Source organism: Calidris pugnax, unplaced genomic scaffold (assembly GCF_001431845.1).
Source record: "Calidris pugnax isolate Ruff unplaced genomic scaffold, ASM143184v1 scaffold44, whole genome shotgun sequence".
Lineage (NCBI taxonomy): Eukaryota > Metazoa > Chordata > Aves > Charadriiformes > Scolopacidae > Calidris > Calidris pugnax.
The window spans coordinates 4,157,327-4,175,519 of NW_015094506.1; the positions used below are offsets into that span (position 1 = coordinate 4,157,327).

An 18,193-nucleotide genomic window follows, 5' to 3' on the forward strand; every position below is an offset into this window, starting at 1 on the left:
TTTTTTTTTTTTTTTTTCTTTTCTGTTTCTCAAGAATCATTTAAGCATTTTTTGATTTAAGGCCAAACCAGTCAATGTTTCTGTCTAATTTTTCTGGCTAACCCTGTGTTTATTATCCTTAGGGAGCTAGAGTGCTGGTCATTAAAAATCTTCCCTCTTGTCCCTGGAGGGGATGGGGATGGGGACAGGGACTAGCCAGCTGACTTTTGCACAGTGATTTCCCAAGGTGGTGGCTTGCTCTGTGTCCAACCCTGCCTCTACTGCTGGGTCTGGGACCTCTGTGGCCAGCATTCAGTGGGGACAGCCACCTCCCAGACAACCTTCACAAAAGGGAACCCAAGAACGTGTGGGGGGTGTAGGTTGGTGAGAGAGGCAGAGGAGGAGGCGGGTTTGTATCAGATCCTCATTTCCCAGTGCTGAACTCTTTGAGGTGAACATTGAGGCTCCTTGATCTTGTCAGAACCAGGTCCTGAGGTTCAAGAAGGGAAGGACTGAAAAAAAAAAAAAATCCCATCCTGCCCCCGGGCTGGAACTGGGATCAGACCACCAGAGCCCAATGTCTCTTGGTTGTTGCAGCCATGAGCAGCAAAGCCATGTGCCCATTGCCTCTGGTGGAGGGAGGGAAGAGCGTTGTCAGCCTTTCCCTGCACTCCTCTTCAGCTCTGTGCTTTTTCTTGTCTAGAATTTTTCCACCTTCAAGCTAAGTGGTACAAAGAAGAGCGAGGTAGTAGATGAAGCAGTGTGTAGCATCCCCAAGCCCTGTGCTTCTTTCTCTCTGCCCAGCTCTGTTCTTGCCTTTCTCTGTGATTTCCATGTTAAAAAAAGGGATTGTGTGCCCATGCATGGCTTTGGAATGGGGAACTCGTCTCTGTCTTTGCCCCAGGTGAAGGGAAAGATGTGGGCTGTGGTGGACCTGCAGCAGGTGAGCTTGCTAAAGCAGAGGGAACAGGGCAGGTCATCTGTCTTTGCCCCTTCAGAGAACTGGGGGTAATGCTCTACCCAAGTGATGGACAGAAAAGATGGGGTGGTTTTGTGCCTGTGTGGTTGGTATGAAGGACAACACGCTCAAGTCCACTCTTGCTGTTGCTTTCTCTGATCCTTGTGTCCTGCTGAGGTGTCTGTTGTCACGCAGCTCAGGCCAGCCTGTTCGTCACGTCTCTGTGGCAGGTAAATGAGGGGACCTTCTGGCCTCCAGGTAATGTATGAGTTGGGATGGAGGGAGAGCGTCAGTGCAGAATGGGTATTTTTTCCCCCTCTGCCCTATTTGGTGTATCCTTGTGGGATGCTAGTGACTTTTTCCCTCCCAAACATCCCCTGGGTTCTGTCCCTGTCTCCTAGCTCCTGCCAGCAATCTCCATGGCTGCTATGCCTCTGCACTGTGAAGACACGTGTCCAGGGTCACTCCTGGTCCAATTAGTGTACACTGGTGGTGAAGAGGGAAGGGATGGCTCATCCTGGCTTCACTGACCACAAACCTTGGTGAGAAAGGAGGGAAGTGAGTGGGAGAGCAGATCCTGAATCCTTCCATCGTTGTATTCTCCCCACCCCACCAAAAAAAGCTCCCTTCTGGTTTCTGAGACATTCGACAAACTCACACTTCTTATGGAAAGAAGCAGGGGGAGCTGGAGGTAAGGGGGTTGGCAGGAGGTGCTCGGATCCAGCACCAAGAAAGAAGAGCTGTTTCTAACGCAATACACTGACATTTTAAGCTTTGGGGACTACAGATAATGGATTAAGAAGGGATCTGAAATACTCTGAGACTAAGAATTCAAACCACTATTTTTTCCTTACTGTGTGGATGATGATGCAGTATCATCCTGGAGGTGGTCCAGCAGCACTTCTGAGCCTGGGGTCCACCTGGACCTACTGTTGGTGTTGCCTCTGGGGTGGCCCCAGAACACCCAGCTTTGGTAAAAGAATGCGTGGACTTGCCAAAAATAAAAGAAGAAAAAAAAAAAGAAAAAAGAAAAATAAGAGCATCTGTAAAGCTCCTTTCCACTCTGTAATTTATAAACAGCAAGTAATAATGAACTTTTTGTAAGGATAAATCAAATGTACATTCTGAAATCATTTTCTCTGTAAATGGTTGGATTTCATTTCACCCTTAAAGGGATGCTTAAAAGGAGGAGATAATAAAAATAAAAAAAAAAATTTACAAAGTATGAAAGGAAACCAAAGTGTGTGTGTCTGGCAGCTTTTATTTCTGATCTTCTGGCAGAGGGGCCACTGGAAAATGGACTGAGGGAAGTTGCTTCCCACCTTAGCAGGACTGTGGTCCTGAGAAGGGAGATTTGGCTGTTTTGGGGAATGATTCCCAATTTTGTGGGGCCAGGTCAGACCTAATCTTCTGCATATTAGGTGAGTATGAGCATGTAGAAGCACGTGAGCAGGGAATGATAGTTTCCAAACAGCTCTCAGAAGAGCTGGTGGATGTGGGAACCAGCATCACTGCTCATGAAATGGTCCCTTGTCACCATCTTCCCTCCCTTGGACAGAGCCACTTTTTCAAGTAAAGCCGTGGAAACCTTGGAGCCCCAAATTAAACCTCCCCACTGCAGAAATGTCCCTGCCTCTTTCGGCACACTGTGAGAGAATGTGACCTCCTTGTTTTAGCTTATTTTTAAACCTGCCTCACGTAATTTTGGCTGTTCCCATTACTCAGTATCAAAGCCCGGTCCTGCTCTGAATACTCCTGAGCATCTGGCCTCAGCAGTGCCTTTGGCAAAGGGCCTTTTGCAAGCTCATGGGCCATCTACAGCTATTTCACTTATTTTAAAGTGTCTTGCACTGCAGGTTCGTTCCTGGTCCCGTTTAGAGATAGTGACTGGAAACATCACAGCTTAGTTTTCTTATAATCATTAGATCCGGCACATTCTCTCCTCTTTTTCTCTTACACATCAGTCTGATGTTTTCAATTCTTCCCTTGTTGAAGGGTCTCCATCAAACTAGAGACTTGTGCTGTGTGTTGCTTAATGCCTTTCTGCTGCTTCTGTCTCCGGAACAAAGGGCCTGGAATAAACACGCCACTCAAGATTAGCTATTAAAATTTTCTATTAAGGATTTGTAGCATTCTTAGTGATCGCCATGTTTTTGTGCCGGAATAGGGGATAATCTAAAAATAGGTGATCACTAGAATGTCTGAATTTTCAATTTTTCAAGAGAAGAAGATAAGTATATAAGCTTAGGCCAATGGCAATTCAGCCACACAGTTTAAGAAACGAGAGTTGACTAGGTCAAAGGTTCTCCCATGTTATTTTTCTTGCCTCCAACGCAAAATCTTTCACTGACATTTATATTATTTTAAGAAGTAACGTATAATGGCATTTCTTCAGTTTCTTATGAGGTTTTAAAAGAAGGCATTGACAGAATCCAGGACCTTTTTCCCCGGAAAACAAGCCTTTGCTGCGGGAGCTCAAAGTGCCTCTGTGAGTGAGGGGTTGACTCTTCTGCAGACCAGTCCATGGGGGGGACCCTCCTTTGCAGGAGTAGCGCTGACAGTCATGTGGGGGGCACATGGCTCCACCACAAGCCTTGTGCACCCTCTTCGAGTCAACCCTGTGCATCCCTCAAGAAATATGGGAAGGGGTCTTGGTATGTGCAGTGTGCATCCTGGATACGGAGCCTTAAGTGCTGTGTTGAACCAGAGGCACACGGACCATCTGATGTCGAGTAAATCCCATGTGTTTTACAGAGTTTTGGTACCCCGAGAGGTGTTCTATGGGGAGATGCACCATGGATGGGCTGCCTGGAAATTGGCTGTTTCCCCCAAGCTCTTGCTGGATGTCAGGGACGCCCAACGCTTATCTCGGGTACCATGAAACACAGCTCAGTGGGGACCAAGGCTGCAGCAGACTCCCCATCTCTGGCTCGGGGAGAGGCTGGCTCCAGATGGTTCCTGGCTGATGTCTGCAGCAGGTTTGCTGAACGGGGGATGGACATGCTGTTTCCAAACATCGGGGTGCTTGGAAACACAGTGACTTTGATATAAACTTCCCTTACAGCACCGTTCAGAAAGCTGGGAAGGGGATACCAAGAGCCTGGCTTGCTGGCTGTTTGTTTTTTTGTTGCTCAGATACATTTGTTCCCTGCGTAAGGGCACAGCTTAACAAGCTGTTTAGCTGGGACAGTTAATTTTTAATTATGACTCCAATTTTACATATATTTTTTTTAATAAATCTCACTGCTTTAGCAGCCCAGCTGGGGAAGCAGTGAGGTCCCAGCTGGCCGGCAGGCAGCCCATGGAGCAGCCAGGGAGACAGTGGCCCCAAGCCCTGGAGAACGTCACCAGCGAATGGCTTCATGCTCACGTGCCCCCAGCTGCAGGCACTGGCTGCCCTGCTTTCCAGAGCACCGCGACGGAGAGGATTTGGCAGCAGCCATGGCAGAAGGGAGGCATATCCTTCCTCCTGGTGATGGCACGTGTTTCTGTGGCTCACAGGCAATGCTCAAACCCCAGCTGTGTCAGACCTTCAACTGGGGCTTTGCTCTGTCGCTGCAAAACGGCCTCAGGAGAGCCCCCTGAAACTGTCCCACCCCAACCCGGGGAAAAAGCTCCGGGTCACTGAAGCGAGAGGCTGACATAAGGGGTACAACCCAGGGATGCTCAGAGAGGAGCCTGGCTGGGGGCCAGGCTGCCGCAAGCTTTGCCTTTGCAGCCGCAGCGGGGACGAGCACGTCAGCAAAAGGGTGAAGGATCAGCCCACTTCAGCTAAGGTTTGGGATGTGACTGCTAACATCTTCTCCGAGAACCCCAAACATAAACCCTTACTTGGAACGAAGGCAAACCTGGCAGCTCTGACATTTCTAGCGTTTCTGGGTGTGCCTTCTTTATAAGCAAAGTGGGAAGATAAAATAGACCTGACTGTCTTTTGAAACACATTATCGCTATGTAAGAACACAAATCTTTCAAGGCCGTATCTCTCCTCACCCTGCCAAATGAAATACAAAATAAAACTCCATTGTTTTACTCTTGTTTCCTGTGCTTTACAGCTTGAACCATGGATCCTCTTGGCTGAAGTCCATCCCAGTAACGATTTAATTTGGGAACCACACTTCACCTTTCTAAAAATAAGGAAAACTGAGAAGAAGAGTAACTAAGCTGTGCTGAATAAAGATCTAAAATGACTTCTCCAGGATCTCAAATTAAAGAAAATATGTTACCCAGAGAACATATAAAATCAAATATTATAAGCCTGCCTCTATGCAGCAAACTCTTTCCTGGCATTTTAGCCCTGTTCTACAGTTTGGACCTTTTCCAAAGAGAGAGCAACAAATCATCAGTCATATCTGTTGTTTTTTTTTTTTCCTCAGACACTTACTAAGAACCAGGCACACACGCAAAAATAAAAGCATGTAGAAAACATCTACCCACTTCTGTTTGGTTCCCAGTGTTTTTTAAGCATTTGACTCAAACTGTTACCCAGAAGTGAACATGAAACTACTGCAAAACCAAAAGCAGACAGATTTCCCCAAATAGGATGTAAATAAATCTATCTAAGGACCCGTGACTTAAGGGGACAAAATGTGCAATGGGTGCCTTCACCTAGGAAAACAAAAAAGAGAAGCGGCAGGATGGAGCAGCTCTGCCCTTCTCGGGTTGTGTGTATGTATGTGGGACCAAACCCCACGCAATGCTGGGAGCCCAGACGCCCCTTACACAACCCCAAATCCCATGTTTGTGCTGGGAGGGCCTCACCACCCCAGGCAGCAGGCGGAGGGGCACAAAAAGCCTGGGGTCTGCATGTACAGCCCCGCTGGGGGAGGCTGGTGCCACCAGCTGCAAGCTCTCAGCTCTCCGCAGGCAGTTCCACCGCAGAAAGCCCACGAGGCTGTCAGAGTGATGCAAAATTGCAAGAATAACAGCGCTCACAAAAGCAGGGTCTCTGAATGGCTCTGGAAACCTTCTGCAGCACACAGCTGGTGCGAAGTGAAAAATGTGTGCGCGGATGTGTAATTTTAATAGCCAGGGAATGGGGAAAAAAACCCAGCCACGGGGAAATTTGGTTGAAGACACACGAGTCGTGCTGAGAATGAAGGTGCACATGGATGAAATTGGACAAAATACTAGAGCAGCATTTTAAATTTGGGAGGTGATAAAAGCGAGCTTCCTCAGGGTGCAGACCCTGTCGGTGGCAGCAGCTCGGCGTTGCGCTGGAGGCTGCTCGCTGCTGCTGGTGTTTGCGGCCCCGGGCGCTGCGGGGCTGGAGGCTGGGGAGCTGAAAAGCCACACTTCAGCAGCAGCTGGGCTGGGAACTTTTCCTTTCTTCCCTCCTGCCAAAAACATACCCTGAGTACGGCTCCCCGGAGCGGCTGGTTACTCTCTGTTACTGAAAGCTGGGTCTCAGCCGTAAATGGGGAAATGTCCCTGGAAAGGCGGCTGCGTACCAGTGCTCTCTCCTTCCTCAGCACCCGTCTTCCTTCCCACGTGGGCTCTACATCAAAGCTGCTGGGGGTCCGGGGAAGGAAGCCACCTGCGCCACCCTTGGCCCTCTGCCCCTCCTGGCTCATGGTGGGTGGAGAGCAGGAGCCCAAACGCCATTATTCCTTGAGGGTGCTTGAGAAAAGTGAAGAAATAGGGCTGCAACGAAAGAGAGAGCTGTTGCATGGAGTTAGACTGCCAACAGGCCTCTTGCAAGGTCCGTTTACTAGAAGCACTGGGATGTCTCTCTGGGTGGGAATGGTCCTGCCCTTGAAAAATTGGTGATGGGAAGCCCTGGGGGTGCCACTTGAGTCCCAGGAGCAGAGGCTGCAGGACAGGCTCAGAGGCAGCAGTTGACTGCTTTTGGTGGCCATCAGAGCCCTTGGCAGCAGCAGGTTGAGTGGGAGGACCGGCTGCAAGCATGAGAAGACCGGCAGAGGAGTGGCGGCTCCAGAGACTCCCAAGGAGGCGGGGGACGAGGCGGGGGACGTCTGTGCCTTATTCCGTGTAACAGCACGGGTTATTGTGCCCCATCGCCCATGCTGCCTTTGATATTACACAAGCTCGCTTAGTCATTTGGGGAAACAAAGGCCTTTATTGTTCTCCAGGGGCACAGCGAAGGTGTGCTCCCTCCTCTCTGCCTGCACCTCGCCCCATTGGGGCAAGTAAATTCCCTTCCTTGGAGGGACACAAGCTGGAGGCGCAGAGAGACATCCCATTCCCAGTAGTCCATGGGGAAAGAAGCCACCAGGCAACAGGGCTTTGCCGGCAAGAGGGTACCAGGGCCAGCATCCCATGATGGCAGTACAAGTCTTTGGGGCTGCGGAATGGCTCCCTGCTGGGGTGGCTGCGTGAGGGTCAGCAGAGGATCCAGCCGGGTTGGGAAACACTGGGAAGAGGTGTGGAGAGGGGGATGTTGCTTCACTGTCTCAAGGCAGAGTTCAAGTTTACAACCCCCAGCACGTCACCGGAGGTCCGGTGCTTGGACAGCAGCTGGGATGGCCATGGGTCACGAGTCACTCTGCCGTTGCCCTTGCCCTTCTCTTTGCAAGACAGAAGGGGCAGGCTGAACGCTCGTGCCCGCGTGGGGCAGGCGTGGGAAGCCCATGACAAGCAGTGGCACCACGGCGAGCCCCAGCGAGTGGTCTCCCCAAAGGGGCTGAGGCAGTTTGGGGGCACGCTGCGTGGCCGGAGGAGTTCACAACACGCACACACAGCTGCTGGCGAGGGGCCCAGGAGCTGGCGTCAAGCCTGGAGGGAAAAAAAAAAAAAAAGAAAAAAAGAAAAAAAGAAAAAAAGAAAAAAAGAAAAAAAGAAAAAAAGAAAAAAAGAAAAAAAGAAAAAAAGAAAAAAAGAAAAAAAGAAAAAAAGAAAAAAAGAAAAAAAGAAAAAAAGAAAAAAAAAAAAAGAAAAAAAGAAAAAGAAACACTAAAAACAGGCAAAATCCAAGGGGGGCAGACTGGGGAGGGGGCGCTTATGGAAGCCCGCAGTCCTTGGCTGCCATGGCAGGAGGGCAGGAAGGAAAACCAGTCATTGCACAGCCTGGTCCACTGGATGTTGTTTGAAGTGCATCAGGGGTTTGCTGCATGCAGCTGTGAAGGTTTCGGTCCAGACTGAGAGTTCTGGGGAACCAGGCTCATCAGTGCACCTGCCCAGAAGTGACAGAGACCTTGTTGTGAGGAGCGAAGTATTTGTGGGGATCAGCAACCTGAGGAGGAGGCAGGAAGCCGGGAGGAAGGTTCAAAGATTGATTTTCATTCCGGCAGGAGGTGAAGGGTAGGGAATATGAATGCTGCTTCCATGGTCCTGGATAGCTTAGTATACGAACTGATGATCTGGAAACAAAGCAATATACCACACATTTTTAAGAGATGACTCAAAGCTATTGACTCTTGAGGACATCAGAAAGGACTGTAAGTAAAATGCAAATGTGGCAAGTGGGCAACAACGTGCATTTGCCAAGGCTTAACTGGGCACATGCAAGGTCAGAAAAGAGAAAGCAAATTGCACATAAGAATTACAAAGCTCCAGACGGTATCTAGCAACTCGGGAAAGGATCAGGATGTCACACAAACCCTGGCTCTGTGAGTAGCTGCAGGTTAAAAAAAAAAAAAAAAAAAAAAGCACACACAAAATATTAGCATGCAGAAGGAAGAAGGGGAGAATAATATGGAAAATATGATAATGCTATTATGTAAATCAGAAGCGTGGCCTCTCTGGGAATATTGTCTGCAGTTCAAGTAAGCTTTTCTCAGAAAGGGCTGATTAGGGGCATGGCAAACTCGCTCACAAAGAGAGATCCAAACGATTGGGGTTGTTTATCTCAGAAAGGAAATGAACAAGAGGAGATTGGCACGGAGCAAGCCGGTCCGGAGCTTCGGATTTTCTTCCTGCTCAATTCTATCGCTGTCATATCTGGTGTCGCTGAGGAGTGCATGAAGTGATGTGGCTCTTCTCTGTCACACGCGGTTTGCTCTTTCTCTCACCCTCTCCCCCACGGGAGGCACGGCTGTGTTTTATATTTTGTTAAGATCTGGGGGGGTGGGGGGGAAGGAGATGGCTAAGGAGGAACGATTACTCCCCACAGGAGGCATATAGTAGAGAAGGCGAGAATGGGAAAGGGGAATTGACACCTGGACAGAGGGGTGGAAGGTCCTGGCTTCAGGAGGCTCCTTCCAGGCAGAGCCTTTTGGCTACTGCACCCACCAGTGCTCCAGCTGCTCTGGGCCACAGGGAGCACGTCTGCCGGCACACGGAGCTGCTGAGGCCAACAGCCCAGCCTGTTTCGCCTGAGCAGACAAAGCCCAGGCTGCTAATGAGACCTTCCACGGCCGAACAAGCCCCGTGTCCTGAAGTGGGTTCAGCGCTGAGGCCCACCCCAGCCTTGAAGGCAGCTGCAAACCTCATGGGGGAGACTCCCGTCTCCGCCATGGCGAGGGCTCAAGCCAAGGTGGGAAATGGTTGCTCCACCATGGGCTGTCCAGGTGCAGGCGGGGCCTCTGGGGGTCCCACTCACCCCTCTTCCCCACAGCCCGCCAGACCCGTTCCCCGCAGCCGTCCCCGCCCAGGAACCCGCAGCCGTGACCCCTTGAGAGGCACGGCCGCCTCAAACCTGCCCGCCCCGTCCCAGCCCCAACTGGGAGCAACTGGGGGCGGCAGTCCCCCTCCCCGCCAGCAGGGGGCAGCCTCCCGGCGCGGAGCAGAGCGGCCCCGCCCCGCCCCGCCGGCAGGGGGAGACAGCGCTGCGCCGCCTCCGCCCCGCCCGGAAGTCCTCCGCCAAAGGGACGGTTTAGCCCGAACCGAGCCGAGCTCTGTGATTGGCGGGGGCCGGGGTCACGACCCGGAAGCGGATCGGCCATGTTGCCGGGTGACCCCGGGAGCGGTGCCGGGAGGGAGGTGGCGGCGGCGTCCGCCGAAGGGAAGCGGTTGCCGTGAGGGAGCCGGATAGCCTCCCTTTCTCCCTTCCCGGTGAGTGTGGTGCGGCCGGTCCCCCCGGGGCCTCTGAGGGCTCGGCCCCAGCCCGGGACCCCGGTTGGGAGCGGGCGCTGCGCAGGCCCCGGGCCCGCGGGGCCCACCGGCTCCCCTGCAACAGGGCGGGCGGCCTTGGGGAGCCCGTTGTCCCCGGTGCGCCGTTAGAGAGGCTGTCCCGTCCCTTCCTGGCGGTGTGTGGGGCCTTGCATGGAGGGGGAGGCGGCGGCCGGTGCGCGGGGAGGGAGAAGCTGACTCGGATCCCGCTCTCTGTCACCTCTCTGTAGGTCAGCCCGTCCACGCACCCGTCCCCCATGGCAGCGTGGTCCCGGCAGGCTGTCCTGACCCTCTACCGGGCTCTGCTGCGCCAGGGCCGTGGGCTGCGCTACACCGACCAGGATTTCTACCTGGCTTCCATCCGCCGCGAGTTCCGCAAGAACCAGGGGCTGCAGCAGCTGGAGGAGAAGGAAAGGCAGCTGGAGAAGGGGCAAGCTTTCCTGCAGAGCAAACTGGGGGGCCTGGTTTAGAGGTTCCCTGTAACTCCTTTTGGGTCCACATATTTCCCCCTTCTTTCCAAAATCCACTTGCCAACCAAGAAATGATTAACGCTCCTTGCCCACCACTGTCTTGAAGAAAGCCAGAAGGTGCTTCCGCAGGCACACCAGGAGGGCTCTCCTGTTCTCTTTACAAATGCATATAGGCCGCAGGTAGGTCATTTACAATGATTTAACCACGTTCTTCATGCTACTATTACTGTTAGGTTTGTGAAAGTGCGGGTTTTTTTCTGCCATGGGATGAAGAGTGACTGAATGGTTGGTTCATCAAGACAGGAACACTCCTCCTGAGTTTGTAGCTTGGCCTTAGAAAAACCTAAGGGCAGTTGTAGAGCACTCAAGTCAGGCAGGCTCTGACCCTTTGAACCTGACTTAAAAAACAGATTAGTCAGGTTAGAAGAATTTCCTTCATGTTTTCAGGTAGGTTCACTGAGGATCCACCTATGGTTACAGCTACTGTGTTTCACAGGTGTAGGCAGCCAGAGAGACTCTTTAAATATCAAGATCACGTTAAATGGGAGTTGGAGGGGGAAAAAAAAGTGTATGTGTAAGAAAATACAGTTTATGTTATACATGATTTGTGTGAGAGTCTAAATGGGAGTTGGAGGGGAAAAAAAAAAGTGTATATCTAAGAAAATACTGTTTATGTTATACATGATTTGTGTGAGAGTCAAACACACTGGCCTTGGGGGCAGGAATAAACGTCTGGTGAAAGCAAGGGAGTTGTTCCATTTGTGGTCTCTACTGTTGACTTTTGGGTGTCTTTGAAGTATCTGGGACCAGCTGTTGTCCAAAAATGTGTCTAGGAATGGGTGCTCTGAGACAGCCTGTCAGCTACTGGGAAGATTCTGATTTGTTATGGACAAGCAGTTGACCATCCTTGCAACACCTTGTCTGTGAGCAAAATTGCCCACATTAGATAGATAGTAAGAAAATAAATTGGCATTAAAAAAGCCAGGCTTTGGTTGAGAAGCACAAATTAAAAGGAGAAGACCTGAATGGTCACAGAGCTTTATGTAAAATACAGTATTTTATTGCAAAATGTTGCTGAAGTAAATCTTACTTTCTTTTAAAAAAAAGCATTAGGTGATTGCGCAATTAAACCTGCTTCAATGATTAGAAGCCCCACATCCAATTCGGGATGTTTTTGTTTGGGTCATAAGCTGAGCTGGAAGGAAAGAAATGCTGTGATTGCAGAGCTTGGTCAGTGCTGTTTTGGCACATCTAGGAATAAGCAGCTTCTTGAGGGAAGATAATGAAAGAGGCTGCAGGGTTAGGTGGTCCCTTCTTGTGGCTCCGTGCTGAGACCCCAAGAGCTGTGAGGAGCATGGGGTGGAGGAGGAGGGAGAGGACTAGTGTGGCTGCGCGTTTTGACCTGTTTGTTTAATGCTCCCCCTGCTCCCAGGTGAGATGGCAGGCACTGGGCAGCGCAAAGGGAAGAAAGATGACAACGGCATCGGCACAGCCATCGACTTTGTGCTGTCCAACGCCCGGCTCGTGCTGGGGGTGGGTGGAGCTGCTATGCTGGGCATCGCCACGCTGGCCGTCAAACGGGTGAGTGAGCGACCCATGTGGCATGTGGGACAGCGGGGTGGGGGGACCTGAGCACAGGGGGCACTGGAAAGGAGGAGTGGGGAGCAAGAAGACCCAGGATGGTGGCATTCGGCTGGGTAAAATGCAAATGTTGGGCCCCTAACGACTCAAACTGTGCCTGGTGATGTTGCTTTAGATGTACGACCGGGCCATCAGTGCTCCCAGCAGCCCCACTCGCTTGAGCCAGTCAGGAAAGAGAAGTTGGGAAGAGCCAAACTGGCTGGGCTCCTCCTCACGTTTACTGAGCCAGGACATGAAGACTAACCTCAGCCGCTCCCTGCAGACCCTTCCCACTGATCCTTCAGCTGCAGAAACAGGTAAGGAGCAAGGTCAGGCTCCTGCATTGCACAGTCATCTAGGCCCATAAATCCTGTACTCGTTTAAGGGAACGCAGGAAAAAGAAAACAGTCTGTCTAGCCCAGGATTTTGATGGTTTTCTTTTAAGCAGGTCTACTGGTAATTTCAAGAATTAGAAGTCAGATTGGGAACTAGTGAAGAACAGTCATCTGTTTGCATTCTTCATTCATCTTGTGACTTCATGGTTTTAAGCTTTATTCTCCCTCAGACTTTTCTCTTTCAAGCCGAATACTTACCTGTGCAATCTTTCCTGATAAAGCACCATTCCATTCCTTTCAAGCTCTTCATTGCCTTTCTTTGGACCACTTTAGTTTGTGCTTTTTTAAGAGGGGAATAATCAAAATATGAATGTACATTCACAATTTATAACAGTATCTCCTGTATTATTTCTGCTGTTTTCCTAATAGTTTCTGTAATGCTATTTGCCTGTTTTATGCTGCTTATCACTGAGTTAGTCTTCATCAGACTATAAAAAGTGACTTGCAGTCATCTTTCTGAGTAGGGTAACGAGTAATTTAGTGTCCAGCAGTGTTTGTTATATGTGTTTGGTCATTTTTGCTCACCAGTTTTACTTTATATCCCTGGTCACTTCAGGAGATTTACACTTAAGAGATTCAAAATAAAACTCAGGATCAATCTTTTAACTTGATTTACAAATTCTCTGCAAGAAAGTTAGCTTCAGGGTGGCAGTGGATTTTCTGCTGAGGAAATGTTAAATAACTAACTAGACAGCTTTGTTAAATGGAGTCTAGATCATTTGACTGGAGTCTCCAAAGATGAGGCTTGAGGAATAAAACCATTGATGATGGCATCTTGCATTCTTGACTTAAAAATAAATTAAAACTTAAGATGGAAAAAATAAGTTTTTTCATTAAGAGGTAATGCTTCCCTCTGGGTTTCGAGGGCTGTTTCCTCTTCACACAAAACCTCAAATCTGTCAAGAAGACCCCAATGAGAGCAGCTCAGAGAGACCCCAAGAGACAGCAGCTGCTGAGATTGGGCGAGATGCATCTGTGTGCAGCTTGGTCAGCCATTTTGCACTTGCTTCGTGGCCAAGTGCATGTTGCCAAACAAATGTGCAACAGCTGATTGCCTTAATGGGGCCACTGCCTTGGGAGTTCCTCCTGCACCCGTTAAGTACCACAGCCTTTACAAATCTCTCTTAGATCTGTAATTCTTTTTTCATTCTCATTGATAACTTCTGAAGCTCTTGGTCCCTATTAAGAGAAGTCTGAAAGATAGTTGGGAAGCAGTGACTTGTTTCTTTAGGAAACCAGTCAGGAAAATATGTGGGCTTAGAGAATCTGTGAAGGTTAGGCATTGCTTAATAACGCAGACAGCAGTGTAAAGCGTTGTCTTGCTGTATTGTGCCTAAGAGCATGCTCTCTGTTCTTCAACCAGTGAAAGTTTGAGGGAGGTTTTCACTGGAGCTATGGTTGCCTTAGTTCTGCTGGCCCCAAGATCTGTCAGCTCACCATCCTGAAAAGTGCTGATCAGACTCCTAACACTCTTTCATTTCCAGGTGGCATGATCTCATACCCTAGTCAGGGCTGGGTTTTGCTGAGAATTTGTAAAAATCCGTTATCATCTCAAAAGCTTAATGACATCATGATGGTTGTTGAAGAGTGTTTTTTCCGCTGGTCTGGCATCACGTTGAAAGCTTCTGAACTGGTAACAGTGCTGAATTTTTGATGAAACTGAACAGGGGTATTGCCCATCTAGCCATTAAAATTACTTCCTTGTACACGATGTTAGCCTTGTTCTGGCTAAATTCCAAATCTAGTAACTTGTTTTCATCCGTTTTGATTCTTGTAGTAGTATCTTTTGAAGTCTCTTAGCACCTCCCTTTTGACTGGTACCTGTGTGAAGCATGCAAAAATGTCTGCTGAAAGCTTTTTTGAGAGCTAGAAGGCTGCACTCCGGGGATGCAGATTTTCTTCTGCCGATCGGTTCACGGTGAAACACTGCAGGCGAGCAACGGTTTTCCTTCTGTCTTGCAGACTTCTTCCGACCCACAAAGCCCAAGCCATCTGCCAAGAGGAGTCAAGTGGAGCTGAAAAAATCCCGCCTTCGCCTGTCTCTGCAAGAAAAGCTCTTTGCTTATTATCGGAGGAAGGTGGCTATCCCGGCCGACGAGCAGGCCCGGGCCAAGCAAGCGGCGGTGGATATCTGCACTGAGCTGCGCAGCTTCCTACGCGCCAAGCTGCCGGACATGCCCCTGCGTGACATGTACCTGAGTGGCAGCCTGTATGATGATCTGCAGGTAATTCCCGGGGCCGCGTGACGGGTCGTTATTCAGAAGGCTGACTAGGCAGGGGCATTTCAGGCTTCCCTGTTGGCAGTGCTGGCTCAGCACAGCATTCCTCTCTAATAAGGTTCCTGGTGTCGCCTTTCCCACCGTGGAGCCAAGCGTTGATTTCTGCAGTACTGCTTGAACAGGCGTGACCAGGCTGCTCTGACATTGTCTGCAAAGCATTTCTTTTCGCCATTTTATTTCTCTGAATTATCTCAGCCCTTCTTTCCTTCCTTTCTGTCTCTCCCTTTAGCTGTGTTTTTCTTGTTGTTTCTCCAGTAGACCTCTGTTTTCTCTCTGTCCCTTCTGTCTCCTTCCAAGTACATGATACTCCCTTAGAACTCTTACGAATTCATCTAGGTCTTCCCTACTCTTTTTTTTTTTTTTTTTTTTTTTTTTTTTTTAATGCGTGACAGACCTGGATTGGACAGCAGTCCCTGCTGCATGTCTCCTTGATGGCAAGATGCCCATGGCTATAGTGAGTGATTCAGAGGCACACTTTTTTTTTTTTTTGAGTCAGAGCTCTGGAATGGAGTGTCGAGTGTCCAGTGAAACTTAGATCTGGGGTCTTAATCACATTGGGGAAAAAGGATCTGTAATGACCTTTTTCCAAACAACGTGGCAGACCGAGTGAGGGCAGTACCTAGTTGTAGCATGGGATAATTAAACCATGGCAATTTAAACTTGCCTAGAAACATAATACGCTGCCTCCTGTTTTAAATTGTTGTGTGGTGTTGCTGTGCCCTGGGCCAGCTGCATCTCACATCCAAGGAGTGGACTTAGAACAGTAGGAGGCAGAATGATTCATCTATGTGCATTCTGTGTCAGGTCCTGAAGTATTTAAAGGTCTTTAAATAGTACATACCCTATAAGCACTAGCTTGGGTTATACCTTGGAGTTAACCCACTGAGTATGGGAAATAGTCCTTCAGAATGTCTTTTGACAAAGGGAGGCTGAGAATCCCACACAGAGAGGAGAGTGAGATGGCTGAATTCTTATTCCAAATTCCTTTGAACAGGAGGCTATCTAAAGGTGGTGAATAAAACTGAGCGTGGAGGGACAAAGCTTGTTCTTACCGACTTTTCTCTCTTGTGAAAGGTAGTGACAGCTGACCACATCCAGCTCATTGTGCCTCTGATGCTGGAGCAGAACCTGTGGTCGTGCATCCCCGGGGAGGACACTATCATGAACATTCCTGGCTTCTACTTGGTCCGTCGGGAAAACCCGGAGTACTTTCCCCGTGGAAGCAGCTACTGGGACCGCTGCGTGGTGGGAGGTTACCTTTCCCCCAAAACTGTAGCAGACACCTTTGAGAAAGTTGTGGCTGGCTCCATCAACTGGCCAGCAATTGGGTCTCTTTTGGATTATGTGATCCGTCCAGCAGCTCCCCCAGCAGACTTGACACTGGAAGTCCAGTATGATCCAGAACGGCGTCTTTTTATTGACTTCCTACCATCCCTGACGCTGGGTGACATCATTCTTGTGGCCAAACCCCATCGATTGGCCCAGAATGACAATTTGTGGCGACTGAGCCTGCGGCCAGCGGAAACGGCTCGTCTCCGAGCCCTGGACCAGTGTGATTCCGGCTGCCGTTGCTTGTGCCTGAAGATCTTCAAAGCCGTATGCAAGTCAAACCCGGCCCTGGGTCACCTCACTGCCAGCCAGCTCACCAATGTCATCCTCCACCTATCCCAAGAAGAGTCCGACTGGTCCCAGGACATGCTGGCCGATCGCTTCTTGCAGGCGCTAAAGGGGTTAATCCGCTACTTGGAGGCAGGTGTCCTCCCAAGTGCTCTGAACCCCAAGGTGAACTTGTTTTCAGAGCTCACTCCCGAAGAAGTAGATGAATTGGGCTATACCCTCTACTGCTCTCTGTCAGAGCCAGAGGTCTTGCTGCAGACGTAATGGGGCCTTACCTAGGGGAAGTGCTGATAGGGTTTAGCCAAGGTGGACTTTAATTACTGCGAAATATGTCTCCTCCACTTTTCTCTCTATATCTCTCTGTCTCCTTTTGGTTCATTATTATTTCCTGCTGTGGAGTTGGTGCTCCCGCTGAATTTCTTGGTGCTACTGGTCCATTTCCACCATCTCTGCCCCAACAGGTACCCATTGGCGAGGGAAAAGAGACTAAAACTGCAGCTCTAAAATACCTGCATAAATTCTGCTGATGTTTAAGTGTCTACCAAAAAAAAAAAAGAAACTATGCACTACTGTAGTTCACTTACTGCAGCGAGTCCATTTTGGTCTGAAGAAGGTGGAACTGGGCTGGTAAATCCAGTGACAATTTTAGCAGCCTTGCGTTGAGGTCCTTTCCTCCAGTCCGTCTTTGCCCCATGTTTCTTTTCCTCTGCTGCACTACACGGTCTCACTTTTCTGTTTTTCTTTTTGTTTTGGTTGGGTTTTCTTTTCCCCTTTGACCCAGTCATGCAGGGCAGACTGAGTGGGATGTTTTGGATAGGGTTGGTTTTTGTATATCTGAGTGGATAATGATTACACTAGCAGTATTTAGGGCTGTAGAGCTTGGAGAATGCCTATGTCCATGGCTCCTGCTCCTGCAGAGCCTTCTCATCCTTTGCAAGTTGGGTTCACCAGTAGGGGCAGAGGGTTGCCCAGTCTGCTGCAACACAACCTCCAGTACGGGCAATTCTCACTGAGAGAGAGGAAGAAACCTTTGTGATCTGGCTGTGTGATGAGGCCAAAGGAGCAAGACTTGCCATTCCTGCCTAGCCAGATCTGCTGGGTGTTGCTGATGGGAATGGCCCTGGGAATGAAGAGCAGGGCACTCCTTAGATGTCTCTGGCCTAAAGGAATGAAGGCTGATTATGGGGGAAGGGTGGGAGACACACATGGGAACAGGGATGATTTTTTTTTTTTTTTTTTTTTTTTTTTTCCCTTAAATGAAGGATACGAGTATTTCCTAAAGGGCCTCCTTAAAAATTCCTTTTTGTCTGACATCTTAAGGATTTCATGTGGATGCTTCTAGAAGACTTTTTCTATAATAAAAAAAAAATCTGTTATTTGAGTAGGAAATATGCTATATTTTTTAATAAATCCAAAATGAAAGCGGGGAAAAGTGGATTTTTTTTTTTTTTTTTTTTTTTTCATCTTTACCCCAAGAGCTTATGGCTGTTCTGGTTTGTAGGAGGTGGAAGCAAGACTGCATGCCTCAAAGGGCTTGGTAATAAGCACACATAAGCCAGATTCTCACCAGCTATAGCTCCGTGAAGGTGATAAGACTGAACAACTGATGTCATCAGCAAAGTTCTGTCCCATATGCTGATATTAGGGTACATATGCAGAGCTGGCATTTAGAGATACGTTGGCTTTGCCATCTGCTCTCTGTGTGTGTTTCAGTCCCCTCCCCACCCACTTCAGAACTGAGGCTGTCCATTCCCTTCCTCATTCCCATGCGCTGAATTCCCAGTGCTCCCAGTTTACAATTACTCTTAGAAAGCTGGTGAGAGCACACCTTCCCATTCGGTCTGTTTGGACCTGTTGGTAACGCAGTTC

General features: G+C 49.3%; 1 protein-coding gene across 1 annotated transcript; it reads left to right on the forward strand.

The window, feature by feature from the left end:
* The first annotated feature begins 9,761 nt into the window (after positions 1 to 9,761).
* On the forward strand, positions 9,762 to 17,567 carry MIEF1 (mitochondrial elongation factor 1). Its single transcript, XM_014963568.1, has 6 exons — positions 9,762 to 9,886; positions 10,174 to 10,593; positions 11,846 to 11,994; positions 12,170 to 12,350; positions 14,391 to 14,653; positions 15,782 to 17,567. Exons 3-6 carry the CDS (start codon positions 11,851 to 11,853, stop codon positions 16,586 to 16,588), a joined length of 1,395 nt encoding a protein of 464 aa, XP_014819054.1. The 5' UTR covers positions 9,762 to 9,886; positions 10,174 to 10,593; positions 11,846 to 11,850; the 3' UTR covers positions 16,589 to 17,567.
* Positions 17,568 to 18,193: the final 626 nt, after the last annotated feature.